Source organism: Excalfactoria chinensis, chromosome 1, assembly GCF_039878825.1.
Source record: "Excalfactoria chinensis isolate bCotChi1 chromosome 1, bCotChi1.hap2, whole genome shotgun sequence".
Classification (NCBI taxonomy): Eukaryota; Metazoa; Chordata; class Aves; order Galliformes; family Phasianidae; genus Excalfactoria; species Excalfactoria chinensis.
The window spans coordinates 3,433,864-3,450,371 of record NC_092825.1 but is presented as its reverse complement, the minus strand read 5'-3'; the positions used below and the strand labels follow the sequence as shown (position 1 = coordinate 3,450,371).

The window sequence follows — 16,508 nt, the reverse complement described above, 5'->3', positions numbered from 1 at the left end:
ACTTTGGCTTTTTAAAGCAAATTGGAAACTTCTTGCAGAAGAAAAGATGGGAGTTTTTCATCCCCTGAAAGAAATGGAAGTTTTTAGCCGGTGAGTTATTCAAAATAGTCTCAAAGACTGTCAGAACTATGGGCTGTATCCTTGCGATGAAGCCTTTGAAATGAGGGTAGTCTCAACGCTCTCGCTGTTTGATGTGCCTTCAGCATGAGGCTTTTCACATCATCACACAATGGACCCCAGCTGGAGCTCTTAGAAGATATTTTATTCTCAAGAATCTCATATTCCAAGAGAAGAATAAGTAAGACACGGCTAGCAAATTGCTATTAGCTCACTATTGTTGCTCATGGATAAACAAAGATCCTGAGAATATTTTTTCCTCAGAAATAACTTCACACAAAATACTTTCTCCAAGTTTTGGGATCTGAGGGTGGGGAGGTGGGACAGGAAAGGGAGATTTATTTACCTGTAGCTGGAAAATCTTTTGTAAAGAACAGTGACTTCCAAGAAAACGAATAATGTTATGCTTTGATACAGCTGTTCCCCATGTCTCCAGTGCAGCCTTGCTATGCATGCAGATTACTTAGTGCTTGAAAGTGTTGATGAAGATGGGAGTCCTTGTATGAGAGCATCAGTAGGAATATCAGCAGTAGGTAATTTTTTGAATGATACTAAAGGAAAAGAGTTTTCTGATATCCAGGGGCACTCTTTCCACACGACTGTCCTCAACCACATTTGATGGTGTTTCTGTTAGAAATCTTTAGCATGAGGAATATGGAAAATCTTAGTAGAACCTGGTTTATGATTGAAAGAGGTGATGGCAAGGCCAAAATCTTGTAAAAAAAACAGTTACTGTTGCCAGCACTAACACGTTGGATTATTGAGATGGGTGCAGTTACATTGATCTGCAATTTGCCGTCCGTTCTTTTAATTGCTGCATGCATTGCATTCAGCCCAGACTGTGAAATCAGACAGCTGTTCATTTGCCTAGTTTCATCTTTTCCTTTCAACAGGCTCTCTAGCACAATGAGTCCTTTCTGGGTAGCCAAACACAATAGGAAGTACATGGTTAGAAGAAGTCAGCCATCCTTGAATAATACCCATCAGGCAGCTCTCTTAGCTTGCAAGAAAGAAGATCAAGAAGCAATTTGATTACAGTGCTTTTGCGGGGAAACAAAACCAGTCTTCTCATCCTAGTGGTGAAAGTCAGAACAAGGACAAATTAAATGTAAGTTAAATCCAAGCGCTTCCATGTACAAAATGAAACACAGGCTTACAGGTACACGTGCTCCTGCTGCCAGGATTCTTCCAGCATGAGGAGGAAGCTGGTGCTTTGCTGGAAGTGATGCTTTAGTTCATCCAAAGTTGTTGAGGGTTCAGGTGAATGTAACTGAAGCCTGTTACAGGACTCAGATTTAGTGACCAAACAATCTAGGCTGTCATTAAACTTAACGGCTCCTGGAGAAGTAATAAGGGCAGGAGTCTTTTCACAATCACGTTGAAAAGAAATAGAAAACATAATTATAAGTAGATATATTTAAATGCCTGTGGAGTTGGGCTGTTTTCAGACCCAAGCTTGATTTGACATGGTTTAGTTAGCATGGTGGTGATGGGCTGATAGTTTGACTAGATGATTTCAGTGGTCTTTTCCCACTGTGATGATTCAGTGATGAAGTATCCTCTATAGTACTTTGTATACCGTGGCATTGAACCTTCTTCCTATATCCAGGTGCTTCCAGAAGGGGTTGTTGGGAGGTAGAGCTGAAAGAGTTGGTTTCTTACTTGCTTTGCACAGCTCAGTGAAACCTTCAGAGAGAGGGAGTTGGGTCTGGGTATATGCTGTGTATTTTGGTTCTCCAGCCACATCTCCTTTGTTTCTCCTTCTGCTCCTCTTTCATATTTGACTATCGGGAGCTGTTTCCCTGCTAGTGAACTGTAGATCTTTGTACATTCACAAACCCTTTGTCTTGTTTTCCTTAATGACTTCCAAACCAGTAATCTCCGTCTTTCACTCTCTCTCCCTCTTTCTGTTTTGTCTGTTACTTTTTTCTCTTCTAAAGCACATTTATAATGCCTGAGCACCAGGCGTTTGCATGATTGTCTCTTGTGTTGCTCTCCTCAGGATGCGTAAGAGATGTTTTAAAAACCTTATCTCACAGTTTACAATAGCTCGGTGCTGCTGTTCAATAAACTATGGGGATAATTGGTTTTTCAGAGTTCACATCTATAGTATATTACAGCAGGGATGTAACTGTGTCCTTCTTAGCCATTTATCGCTCAGAAACACTTCATATAAAACACAGGAATAAATGTTTTAGTAGCACATGGATAACAAATTTCAGGCATATATTTCACTGCAGATTCCTGCTCTGAGCATTCCCTGTAGGAACCACTGGTTTTAGGGCCTGTTCTCATAGCCCTGTTAAACCACTCAGTAGACTCCTTATTAGTTCCTCAGGTTGTGTGCTACCCAGATCTCATAGCAGTGAAGTCATCTGGTCTCCATATGGCAGGCAGTCCAGTTTCACCCCGATACTTCTACATTGTGTATGTATTCAGTGACTGAAGTTGGCACAGCTGAAATGTGAGCATGTTGTGGAAATGGAACATGAGGCGAGAACTGCTTTGAGAAAGACAGCAATGGAGAAGACAAAAGGTAGAGTGGAGACTAACAGGCTAAAGACAAGGTGGTGACCAGGAAGTTCTGCAACGCATGTAAGCTTCTCTCAGGTCCATATGTGAGAAGAGACTACACCTGTCTCTTTAGTACTTTTCATCAGCTCAAAGGATAAGTGTGACATCCTGTATAATATCCACATCGAGTTGATATGAACTTTTTCTCTTCAGCCATATCTCCAGTTTGCACATGTATTTCTCCCCAAACCATCCCCTTGCCTCAGCTTCTAGGATCATTCTACCCTTCTTTTCTGTTTTCAAGTCTTCCATGACCATACTTCCCTACTTCTCATTTTTTCAAGTCAATCTGAAATAGAACTATTCTGCCTGCCTGCCCGAGAGACATACTCTCCCAAAAGCTGTTAAGGAGGGTATCTCCCTAAAAGAGGGCAGAGTCTGCTGCATGGCACTTGATTGGTAACATTGGATCTCCTTGTACTCATTTCTAGATACAGAGGGAAGACATACAGGGCGACTGTTAAGATTGTGCGAACGTCGGATCAGGTAGCGGATTTCTGCAGAAGAGTCTGTGCCAAGTTGGAGTGCTGTCCCAATTTGTTCAGTCCTGTGCTGGTGGCGGAAGTCTGCCCAGAGAACTGCTCCATTCATACTAAAACCAAGTACAGTGAGTATTGACTGCAAGGCTTGTTGCTAGCCAGGATTCAGATCAGTGGGATGCTGTGTGTGAGATAGTTATGAAGAAGAGTTGTGTAATGCATTACTATGGAGTGGGACTCACCTCTCGTAGGTGGAGCAGAATAGTTAACCTGTAGTTATTTGGTTCTGGCCAAATCATTGTGGGCTTCTTTGCTATTCTTTACAAATAAATAAGCATCCCAGAAAACAGTCCATTTCAGTCCATCCTAATACACCTCTTTGAAACTCACTGCTCTTTGGAAGCGTTGACTTTTCTTTGTATGTAAAGTTAATATAAGGAACATAAAAGGAACCTGCAGTAGCCAGCTGAGATTTAAACTGCTACATCTGAGACACTTTCTTTAGATTAGATGAATCCTGTCCCGCTCATTGAAGTTTCCAGCCTACGTGCCAGCACAGTATCGTGGTGCTGATATAGCATCAACTCTCTGTGTTCAGGGTTTGTAAAATTGTTCCTACCTATTCAGGCTGAAGTTAAGCATGTGTTGGGTGCTTTTTAATGTATTACTTCCATTACTGGTCAGCAATACTATATATATAATTGGATTTTATGTCAGGAAAATGGAAGTGGGCACTGTCTTTCTATCACGTAAGTTGCAAAAAATATCCAGTATGATTGACTTAAACTGATTTGCTTCTGTTTGGTGCCAGGATAGAAGGACAAACATGCTGAGGAAGATTTATATGACTGAATATGAGTTTCTGTGGAATTCTATATCTGAGCTGGACACCTCGCTCCCATTGGTAGCAAATGGAGAACTGGAGGAGTACAGCTGGGGAATCTCCAGCTGTGATTATTTCATCCCAGGGTTGATGCTTATATTTGGTCAGATGAACGATGCCCTAAACTCTGTTCCAGTTATGAAAAACTCAGTTCAGTTACAAGTTGACCTGAGTGCCAGTCCACATTTCCCAGGGCATTGTACTTGTCAGCACCACAGGATGCTGTAGAGTATGTCAAAAAGAACATGAACCAAGCCACTAATGAAAGGCCAGGGGACATTTGTATTCTTATAATTTCAACTTGGGCCAAAATACTCAAAATTAGAAAACAAAAGCAAAACGTATTCCTTTGTGTGTCAAAGAAACATGCATAATTCAGGTTACCTGGCCCTTTCCAGCCTCCACTGAAACCATTAGCAACTGAAAGTGTGTCTTAACTCATGCAAAGGGCATTGGATCAAATCTGAAGCATGCTGGCCTCTTGTTTCAACTTGGTCTAAGTGCAGAGTGTGGGGTTAAATTCTGAACTCATCACTCATCACCAATAAAAATGTATGTATAAAAGTTGTAACACTTTGTGCTAGTCCACAATGGTATCTTTTATTTATATTGGACATTTTATTTCCAAATCAAGTGTTTTAGAGTTCCTTGTATTTTAAAGTTCCTTGTAAAAGTGCACCCGGAGTGTAACACTGAATCAGTAGCAAAAAGCAAGCTGAAGTTCCCTTCTCTTGGTGGTTAAAGTTTTTAATGAGTGTTTTGCTTTCCTACATCCAGCTTATTATTATGGAAAGAGGAAAAAAATCATTAAGCCGCCAATTGGGGAAAATAATAACATGAAAAGCGGACATGTCAAACCAGCCAGACGCAGAAAAAGGCGGAAATCCATCTTTGTGCAGAAGAAAAGAAGGTCGTCAGCTGTTGATTTGAATGCTGCAGGCTCTGCGGAGGTATGCATTACATTGGGAAAAATCAGCAAACGCCCTCAATGCTTTTCCCCTCCGTCTTCATCTCCTTTTTGAGGGACTTCTCAGCAAAGCCCAACACTTCTGTCTCTCATTTTGAAACCCTCCTGTCATGGTTACCCTTACTGCCTTCTGCTCCTAATTTTTAATTGGTTATATTGGGACACATCAGGGACTTTCACCCTTGACCATTCTAGAATTAGAAGATAGTGTTTTTCTTTCTGCCTTTGTAAGGTTTGCTGTGCTGTCTCATACTGTATCTTTGTTTTCTTTTGCTTCCTTATAGCCCTGTGGGCAGACAGATGAGCCTGTTTGGTGCTTTGTGTAGCATCTAAGATCTCAAAATATTCTAGTAAATAATAATGACTCTTGGGCATTGTGGTTTCAAGGGCTTTCAATTTTTCATTAACCCTCTGTAGTATTTTTGGTTCACCACCGCTAACAGCAGAAATGTCAGCAGCCTTAGAAATCAAGTAAATGGTTTGTATCCCAAATAGGTGGTATTTTAGGCCTCAGTCTTTTCAGGATGCAGTGTGATATGGGATCATGAATTTTGCAGTGATTTCTGTCCAAATGAAAGCTGTAGCCATTGTGGTTAAATACCTTCTATGTTAACCCTTCTCCAGTTGATTTTCTTGTGATAGTAATGATGAAACACATAATTCCTATCCTCAGCTGAGCAGCATTTATTGTTGATTCATGCAGTGAGAAAGCAAACTGATTTGATTAAATTCCCTCTAATTCATCTGGAGGGGAGCAGCTTCTTAAGCCACTGTCGCTTGATGGCTTACGTCTTCCTGACTCAGTCCTTGTTTAGGTGTGGCTTAGCCTTATTTCCTTAAACTAAACTTCCTGTAAGGAATTTAAACTGAAAAAAATGCATTTTGAGCTGAAATCAACCATTAGCCAAGTTTGTCAGCGTTTCAACCAATATAACTGATTTGGGCAAAGGTGGCTCTTTCAGCTAAGACCTGTGCTTGTGCCTTGGATGCATGCTCAAGCCTCAGTCAAAGCCATTTTAGCTACTATTGTATAAAGTTCAGAATACACCGTTCCCATCAGTTGATTTATATTTGCAAGCTCTATGTTAAAGAAATCCCAAGAATTCAGTGTGGTTTCCTTTACCTGAAAATTTGCACTGCTCTGTCAGTACTGAAGTGTTGGTCTGAAAGCAGGAAATCTAAGTGAAGTCCTTTGTGCTGAATTTAACAGAAATGCCAGCTGAGCAGTACATCCAGTGCATTGGTACCTCTAGATATTTTAAAAGGACACCAGCGTTTCCTTCCATTTAGTACCAGTGACACTCACTGCCATTTGAAGCAAGGTGAAATGTTGAAGTAAGGTAAAATTTTCAACTCCCCTGTTTTTTGCAGGGGAGTTGGAGTAGATGTACTTTAAGGGTCCCTTCCTACTCAAATGATTCTTTGATTCCTTGATTCTTTTAAAGCCTATTTAAGATTTTGCTTCGTTTCAAGCAACCCGTGTTTCGCTTTATGCTTTAAGTATTTTCCATTTCCCCTTCTCATGCACATCTGCCCTGCTGTAAGGTTTGAGGTGCCAACACAGTAGAGGAATGTTTCGTGCCAAATGGGTTATTATCATTGACCTTTTGTTAGAAACAGAAAAAAAAAGGATATGTTCACCAGGTATTTTTCAGTTCTACATTTTGTTACAAATCTAAATTGAAGGTTAATTGACTTGGCATTGTATTGAAAATGAGGTGCTTGGTTAAAATAAATGTTACTCTGGGCCACCATGGAACATGGAGGCTCAGGGGAGACCTTATTGCTCTCTACAGCTGCCCAAGGAGAGGTTGTAGGAAGGAAGAGGTTGTAGCAAGGAGGAGGTTGGCTTCTTGTCACAGGAACTGATAGGATGAGGGGGAGTTGCCTTAAATTGCATTGGGGGAGGTTTGGTTGGATATTTGAACGAATTTGTACTCAGAAAGGGTTGTGATGCATTGGAACGGGCTGCCTGGGGAGGTCATGGAGTCACCATCCCTGGATGTGTTCAAGAAAAGAGTAGTTGTGGCACTGTTTTAGTGTCATGATTGTGATGGATTGATGGCTGATGATGAGATGACGTTAGAGTGCTTTCCATCCTTAATGGTTCTGTGATTCTATGCCACGGGCGTGCAGTTTGGCCTGGTGTCTTCCGATCTTCTGCTGTATCAATCTCTGAGCCCAGGTGCCCTTTTTCCTGCTGGTCTTTGTGCAGGAAAGTGAAGAAGACGAGCCCGATGCAGTGGAGGATGAGACGGGAAGTGAGGAGACAAGCTCAGAGCTCCGTGATGATCAGACAGATACCTCCTCTGCTGAGGTCCCCTCTGCTAGGCCCCGGCGAGCGGTTACCTTGCGCAGCAGCACCGAGTCGGACAGACCTCCTCCTATGGAGAGGGCCCGGCGGAGCCGTCGACCACAACCCATCTCCTGCAGTGAGGTGGAGAAGTCACCACAGGTCAAGGATGTGAGTATGACCCCAGGCTACCAGTGTTTTCCCTACACTGCCCTTCAGTGCCTAGCTTTCCTCATCTGAGGAGGGCATCCCTACTTCGCAACTGCATGGTTTTCCACACCACGTGGCTTTCCTTAAGATAACTTCTTTTTATTTTCCGTAGGAAATTAAGCACGAAGAAGAAGAAAAGCTCATCCTGGACAGTAATCCATTGGAGTGGACTGTGACTGATGTTGTGAGGTTTATTAAACTGACTGACTGTGCACCCCTTGCCAAAATATTTCAGGAGCAGGTAGAGATCTTCACGTAACTCTTCTTTTTTGTGTCTGTGGTGCTTAATTCACATTGAAAAATAAATAAGTAAATAAATAATAAAGCAGCACGTGTTGCTAGCCTTGGACTTGAAGAGCTTGTAAACAAATTTCAGATCCTGAGGCCAGGCAATGGCAGACAGCTGGATGAGGTATGAGTACCCTCAGAAATTCAAGTCGGAGCCTTGTCAGGTACTCAGAGAGAGCAGAAACCCACTCTTCACCACCTAGTCAGCGTCCTTGTCAAAAGCACAAGGTTTACGCCTTTCATGCCTGTGGTTCTATGGCAAGACTCACAGCACAGTTCCAGTGATGCATAGACTCCCTGGTGTACCAACAGGTAGTCCTTACTTGTTACCTAGCTAGCCATCTCTCCTAGCTGCTTAGATTCCACCTTGTTTTAAAATATTGGGCTGTGGATTAGAAAGTTGCCAACTGAACCCCAAATTTGGGGGGTTTGGTGTCAATACCTGGATGTTCCAAGTGTGTAGACACTTCCCATCTACATCCCTTGAAAGATCTGGCAGGCAGGCCCTCTGGTGACCGAATTTTAGGATATGCCAGACATCTCCGATTAAATAGATAAGTTCGCAGGAGGACAAGCCAATGTCCTTTATCTAAAATTAGTGAACATATACAATTTATATAGAATCAGACATTCCTTGGCTAATAAGTAACAGCCTCTGCTAAAAGTAAGGGGTGGAACTAGGAAATCATAGTTAGAAAGAAGCAAGTGTGGTTAATTAGTCCATACTCCTTGGTTGTATGGCAAACTGCATATTTTATTATCTCTGATTCTTCACCTTGAATAGCTCTGTTCCAGGTTACAGTAGGTTTGATGGGAAGAAATTGAAGTGTGTGTAGAGCAAGGCTGAAACACTCTCATAACAAGATCCTGTAGCTGCTGCAGTGCAGTGTGCTACAACCATTTGTTAATCAGCCTGGAATAACTCCAGGGTTTGAAAGCCAACCCTGTTCCTCCTGTGCCATAGAGCTTTATGGTAACTGTAATCAAACACAGATGACTGCAGATTTTCCTTGCTATTTGCTGTACTATTAAATTATACCATCAGGCTTTGGTGTAGGGAGGACTTGAGCAATGGTCAGTCCTGATCAAAGCAGTGTATAAGGTGTCCAAATCCTCCCTGTGTTTGGCACTACCTAATCAGGGTTTTCCCGGGGAGTTTATGCTGCCTGTGAGTTACTGTACTTTTTCTGCATTTTTAATCTGATCTTCCCTAAGGGTTAAAAAGCCGTTTTGTAGCCCAGTCATCTGCTTCTTAGTCCATTAAAGAATAAAGAGAACTTGAGCACTTAATTAAAGAAGGATCATAAAGCTAACAGAAGTCCCTAATAAAAGGTCTTTGGTCTGGAATGCTAGTTCAGAGTGTTTGGTGCATGAGTTTGCCTGAAGGAGGGACGTGACCTTCAGAGGACCCTTCACTACTCCGATATTCTGTGACGTTAGAGTTGGCAAAAGCTCCTGGAGATCCAGGTCCGTTCTCCTTGGTTGTTCAGCAGTACATGTTGAACAGGGCAGATCTTGGGTGGCTTGGGGGACTTGACACAGAATAAGGCAGGCATAAACCTGTGCTGAACAAAAGAGAGGAAGAAAGGGTCTTGTTTGGTGCTGTGATGCTGATTTACTTAACTTTTTCTGTTCAGCTCTGCAGCTTTGTCCTTGCTTCATTTCCTCAGCCACAGAATGGAGTTTGTCTGACCTCTGTAGTCCTCTGCAGAGTTTCTTTAGAAAGTGATCTGCTAGACTTTCCTTATATGATGGATGAGAGACTGTGAGGTCACAGTAGATAACTTCCAAAGAAGCATCAGGTATTCCAGTAAAAGGAGATGAGCTGCATTGAAGTTGAAGTGTAAGAACAGGGCAGGGAACAAAATTGGCTTCAGTTTTGAGAGCAGACTTCCTTTCTTGTTTCTCAAAACCTCTCTGCTCTTGAGAGTCCACAAACAAAACCCTTATCACTGTGTTTTTCTTCCCCAGGACATTGATGGCCAAGCCCTTCTGTTGCTGACGCTGCCCACGGTGCAAGAATGCATGGAGCTGAAGCTTGGTCCAGCCATCAAACTGTGCCATCAGATTGAGCGAGTAAAAGTTGCGTTCTATGCACAATACGCCAACTGACTGCACTTCTCTGTTTCTTTCTGTTCACCTTCTTGTTCCCTCTATTTTATAACACTGCAACTTGTTCGAGTTTTTTTCCTCTCCCTCTTTTTCTTTTCCAAAAAAAAAAAAAACCAAACAAAACAGTCATGGAATTGGAAGCACCGGGAATTAATCTGAAGGGGGAAAAATAACACAACAAAAAACCCAGCAACAAATTGAACTAACTGTTCAGCAGTTGTTAAGCACAGTGAACGATTGCTGGTATCTCTCCTCATGAACCTCGCCAACATGTTTTGCTGCAGTGCAAGGCTGGCATGGATCAGATGGATTGTCGTCCTTTAAAGCAAAGCTACCTATGGCAGACACGTTTCCACCGTGAACAGTTGGACATTTTCAGTAATGATTATTTGTCTTCATCAATTTCTGGACACAAACAGTCCTTTTAGCCAACTCTGACACACTTCTTTCATATTGAAATGGAAGTGAGAATTTGTACCATTACATGGGCTTTACTGCAAATTTGATCTTAGTGATTTTGGGGCTTTTTTTCACCTCCTCTCCAGTCCTACAAAAGGAAGAAGTGTTATACCAGCCATATGCTATCTGTTATTACTGAATGAGTTATAAAGTGGGACTCAACCCTCCGTCTCTGAATGGTATCACACAAAGCTGCATTAAATTGACAGTGCTGCTCCAAGACCTTAAGCATAGTAATGCTTTCTGAGCCATGGTGGATATGTACAGTCAGCTGAATGTTTCACTGATGGGATCTGTGCAGTACTGCATCCATGTGAAGGACCATACATGAAATCCTCCCAAGTCAAGTCCATCCAGTTATATTCAGGTTACCAAATATAGGCAGGACTTTGCAACCCAAGGAGTTAAAAAAAATAGGGGGAGGGTGGTCCAGATTTAATTGCAAGACTATTCAGCACACACTGGTTTAACTTGCGCCTTTGTTAGTCTGGTTACTGGGTGGGAATAAAAATCATCAATGTTTTCATGCTGCTTTCACCATGGTGCTTTAGTCCAACTGACTTGTCCAACCCAGTGCACCTTCTGTCACCAATCTTTATAAAGCCTCTGCATTGTCCTGGCATCCTGACCTGTGAAACTGGGGGCTTGCTTCATGCTAAGTAGGGTGAGCAGCAGAGGGAGTGAAAAAGTGAGACAAACATCCTGGATTTGCCTCAGTTGTGCATACAGGATGAGTATTTCCCATTTACTTTACGGGGATATATGGCCCTGTGAGTGCCACATGTTGACTTGAACAGTGGTTTGTGTCATCGCATTGCTGTAAATTCTCCTGAAAGCAAGAACCAAATTGGTTCTGCAGACCAAGTCTGAATTTTGCTCTGACTTCAGGGGCAGGTGAATTCTTCCCTCAAAAAGTGAATGGGATTGTTGGTGCTGCAGCTCCTGAGACTTAAAATTTTCTTCTATTGAAGATCTTGGCTCAAGTTTTAATCAAATGAAGGTAACACGTAATCATCCCTGTGCCAAAATGTTTCCTTTTGTTTCTAAGAAATGTAGGAATAGGGTTCCATAGTACTGCAGGCACTCATAAACTTGGCTTCAGACTGGATTTCCTTCTCATAGGAGCAATGAACTCTGTCCATGCAGCTAGTTTGATGACTACTTTGGATTCCCCTAAAAACATTGTGCCACTTTTCATCTCTGAAGACAAAAGATAGTCAAGAAGAGAGTAGAATCATAGAATTGTTAAGGTTGGAAAAGACCTCCAAGGTCATCTAATCCAACCATCCAGCTACCACCAATATTGCCCACTAAACCACATCCCTAAGTTCTGCATCTATACATGTCTTGAACACCTGCATGGAAGCTGGGCCAGGGAGCAGCCTGGCCTAGTGTTGGCCAGGCTGGGGATGGGCTCTTTTATTTCCTGAGGACTTTTGCTTCTCACCATTTGTCTTTCAGTCTAATATTCTTCAGTGTCCTCTCATTTATCTCTCTCTATCCTGTTGGAGAAGATGATAGCTTGAAATCTCAAGCCTAAAATTACCTTGCATTGAATGGGTGATAGATGCTTTATTGTATTGGGTTGCTTTTTTTCTTTAAAGTATGCAGAATGGAAGGAAAAAGATAATTGGGCTACTGTTGTCTGTTGAATTGATTGCCTCCCAGAGAAGCTGGAGCCAGACCTCTTAGTTTCTTAAACAAGTAGGGAGCGGGCTCCTCACACTTCAATTGAACATTTTGCTCAGATTGTCACTTGAGGCTTGAGCAGAGATCGGAGAGAACTGCGTACTCTTTCCTACACTTCATTTCAGTTCCTGAAAATTAGCCAGGGTTTGGAGTAATGTATTTCAAAAGGGCAATCTTAAGGTAAAATGGCACTTAACTTTGCTGTGTAGAAGCACTTTTGCAAGGCAGTCATCTGGAAGACCTGGCGAATCCACACTCCGACTGACTGACCATCTCTGGATCAAGCCTTTCTGTATCCAGTCAGGTGACTTTAAATCTCCTGTAGCTAATTCTAGATACTCTTTAGTATTGTAAGCAAGTAAACCATCATCTGGTACTAAGCACTGCAATGTTAGCATTCATATGAAGGCAGTAGATGATTTGAAGACATGTGACACAGGGATTTCTGTGTTTATGACTCATCCGTCTTTTATTTCATTTCTTTCTGTCCAGTTTCCACAATACCATTTGATTTCCAAATGACATTTTTAACTAAAATAGTCCTTTAATGTGGTTATGTGGAGCAAACCTGCAGTTGCTTTGGGCTGTTGTATTCTGCTGAATTTCAGTACATTCACACCTACAAGAAAGGTGAGCAGGCACCTGTTGTTGATCTCTCTTCAGGCATAGGACTTAGGATGGACATTTCTGGAGCTTTGTGCTCTGGAACACAAGTAAAGAGTAGGAGGATGTGGTACTTGCCCATCTCCATTTGGCTTCTTTTGAGCTGAAGCTGGATCAGGTTTTTAAGAGTCTTTGCTCCCTTTCCAACCCCAACAGCACTGAACAGAATCCAACCAGTCTTCATTCCTACATTGGTCTCTGATGTTGGATTAAAGCAGTAAGCTACAGGAATGTCTGTGACTCCCAGCTGGTAGACCTGCTTACTTCCTGCTGTCATGGATGCTCCTCTCACCCCTCAAAGGAAGACGATCTCTATGATTTCAGAACCCTTCTTCCTTTTCCAGATTGAAAACACAGCTTCATCCACACCCTCTGCTCTTTCCTCAGTGCTAGGATGACTGAACCCTGTCTGTTTCTACCTCTCAAAGGTCTGTTGGCTTCAGCTCTGAGAAGGGTTTCAAGGTCTCCAGCTCCACCATGTTAGCCATATGCAGTAGATCTCAAGAGTTCGGTTTTGCAGGGTGCAGAAAATGTAGAAATGCAGCACTGACTTCTAAAATCAGGGCAATTACTTACACACCCTGTCCTTGGTGAAGCATCTAGCAGATTCATGTCCTAATGGAAATAGCCTGGTCCACATTTACAGAGGTTTTTGAATGTCTGATAGGATGTACAAAGTTTCTCAGTAAAAGATTCGTAATGCCCATTATGATTTCACCCTGACTAAACAGCTGATCTGCCTTAAACTGGAATGTTGCCATTCTTTGGCTTTAACTAGCAAGCTTTTGCAGTCCATAGATGTGGACTGAAGCAAACACCATCTCAGCTCTCCGAAGGCCAACCAGACACCATTGAGTTGCCATAATCAGTCGCTGATCGCCTGTGCCCCAATCATGTTGGGGCACAGAATTGATTTTGATGTGGCATTGCTGTGTAATTGCAGTGGTTTTTAGAAGCTCAGTACCATCAAGGTATTTCAGATGATTTTTGTTTTTCTGGTACACAGTGTCTGGAGGAATAATGCAGCTCGTGCTGTTCCTCCTATTTCAGAATTCAAAGTGCCAAAAGAGAAGAACATGCTGCAACCGAACACCATTAAAACCAGCTTTATTACTTGTGGGTAATTATAGTCTCAAGGGCTCCATTTTGGTGCTAGAATATGCCATGGTGTATTTTCCATTGCTTGGAATTACGAAGCTGATTCCTCTCTTCAGGAAATACTTTCTGTAATCAAAAGCATCTTAAATGTTAGGGTTGTATGGCTGTTGTTTTTTTTCTTTAATTCAGATGCACTCAAGAAATGAATTCCCCACCCCTCAGTCATGTGAGTTTCTAAGAACTTTTGTACAGTATATTTGTATATGTATATTTAAAAACTCTTTACAGATTTCAGTGCATGCCTGCTTTTTTCCTTGGTAATATTTTGTCATATCAGCTGACCTGTGATTAAGGGAATCTGTTACTCAGGATTTGATCCAGAAATGAGCGAGGTTAGTGGAAGTGTCCTCACACGTGTGGGCTTTGGGACAGGGTCTTCATCAAATTCTTTCACTTAGAAGCCAAAAAGCATGCAGTTAATTAATAGAAAATTTAAAATCCACCCTCCTCCAGCAAGCAGATATCCTGCTGAAATCTGCCAGGCTTAATGAGAAGAAGGCTCCTGTCCTTAGGTACTCATGAACTCCAAAAGAAAGGAGCAGAAGTGTTTAATGTTCTCATTTATTACTTCGTACGATACTCCAGCAACAAGTACAAATGATCTTAATGTCTGCGTTTACAATATGAGTCAGTCATCAAAGAATGAGAGTTTTACAGCCCAATAGTCCTTTAAATGTCATCCGTCCTGGAGGAGAAGAATGATTTTACAATGATTTGGTGCCACACACTGGAATTCTCTTGCAGAAGACAGATGAACTGCACAAAAACATATTGGGTCATCATTTTAAGTACACGCGCCCTTTTAATTGCTTTAGTCTTTCATGGGAAAAAGGTTTTCATGTTGTTGGTTTAAAACTCCTGCTTCTGTAATGGCTCATGGCACAGCGTACTAGCAGAATACATTAGCATCTGTTGTCACAGTATGTGTGAATGTGGAGGTGTTTGTGATCAAGCAGATACTGCAGATAGGGCAAGGTGATCTCACTTCAAAACCTTGTTAAAGGAGTCCTCTGTGGAGCCTAGAGGGCACATGCTCCCCAGAACACATTGTGGAGGGGCATGTTTCCAGCAATGCTGTTGCATGGACACGTTGCCCATGTAGCCTAAGCAGCAAGACAATTGCATCCTACCCACAGATATTCCTGACCTTAATATTTACCCAAGGTAAATGTAGATGTGGGCAGGGAGGTTTTTCAGTGAAGAAGAGAGGGTTCTGGATTTGAGGGTCTTGTCATGTGAAGGGAGAGCAGCTGCGGTCTATCAGCAGAAATTCCTCAAGACATCTCTGTCTTGCTCATAGTAAATAAAGATGCTCTGAGCCCTTGCAGGGGCCAGGTGAGAGGGAGGAAAGAAGCAGGCAGAATATTCACAGCTAGAAGGTTGGGCATTTTCTTTTTTGTTTTGCTGATGGAGATGTAGGGATTTGGCCCTGATGGGTGGATAGGAGGGCAGTAGGGAAGATCAGTCTTTCTTCCTTGCACACAGCTCCTGTACATCTCTTAGTTTCTGGAGGCAACTTTCAGACTTCCAAGGGAAATGTCAAGGACCGAAACTTGAGCTTTTTCCCATAGGAATAGAGATAATGCCTTAAGCTCAGGTTGTGGATCTACAAAATGCTGTTGTGCGTTACGATGTGAGAAGAAAAAAATCAGCATTTTCAAGTCACCAATCTGCTTTTTGCGGCTCCAGTCTCACTGAAGTTTATGACCATTATATCTGCTTATAAATGTATACAGGGATATAATATACAGGCAGGCATTCACTGTGATATGGTCCAAAAGTGGTGAAGGATCTCAACTGCGGAGTTTGAAAGGAGTTGGGTCTTTCCTTTTTCCAGGGTGAGGCAAGGCAAACACTCAGGCCCACCTGACACATATGGAACAGCAGAAATGAGCTCAGTAACCAGCAGTCATGGTCCATTCGTGGTGATGCAAGTTGGAAAGCTTTGAACTGTTTTGCATTCCACTTTGTATGGAAGATTTGATTCAAACAGTGTATATATAATCCCTTTGGTGTGTTACAAATATACGTGTGTGTGTGTGTATATATATGTATATATATGTGTGCGTGTGTATATATGTATGTGTATATATATATATACATATAAACCAATCAATGCTGGTGTTTTTACTTTTTAAAGTTCATGGGGCAAAGGGCATGTTGTTAGTTTGCTGTAAGATTCTATTCTGTATATATGTTTTCATGTAAATAAGTGAAAATCTATATTCAGAGTTATATTTTAATTTTTATTCAAAATGAAATAAATCCCCTTTTTACTTGAGCAATTGTAAGCTACGTTGTTAATGAAGTAACAATAAATCACATTTCTCTCAAGGTCGGTATTTGATTTCACTGGACAGTGAGGGTTGTGTTTTGATGCATTTGATGTATTTGTTCTACCTGGTAAGAAAACCATCTCTTGTGTTTGTTGCCAGTAGCTTTGTTTTGAGTGACCCCACGCACTTGCCAGGAAGGGATGGTCAGGACTCGTCCATTGCAGAGTTTGACACTTAACGACACATCTGGGGTTTCCCTTTGTAGTTTCTAGAGAGAAGCACCATCAGCACGACGTCTGCTGGCCAAATTGAGTTGCCCAAAGGAGGTGACTTTTGTCAT

The 16,508-nt window shown here is 41.9% G+C and overlaps 1 protein-coding gene across 2 annotated transcripts in view; it reads left to right on the top strand.

The window, feature by feature from the left end:
* Positions 1-16,173, top strand: part of SFMBT2 (Scm like with four mbt domains 2) — a 107,866-nt gene extending 91,693 nt beyond the window's left edge. For both annotated transcript variants that reach the window (XM_072334370.1, XM_072334379.1), the window contains 5 exons: positions 3,123-3,298; positions 4,831-5,003; positions 7,236-7,484; positions 7,636-7,764; positions 9,783-16,173. In XM_072334370.1, the coding sequence (XP_072190471.1) occupies positions 3,123-3,298; positions 4,831-5,003; positions 7,236-7,484; positions 7,636-7,764; positions 9,783-9,923 (868 nt within the window). In that variant the 3' untranslated portion in view covers positions 9,924-16,173. The remainder of the gene's footprint in view (positions 1-3,122; positions 3,299-4,830; positions 5,004-7,235; positions 7,485-7,635; positions 7,765-9,782) is intronic.
* Positions 16,174-16,508: the final 335 nt, after the last annotated feature.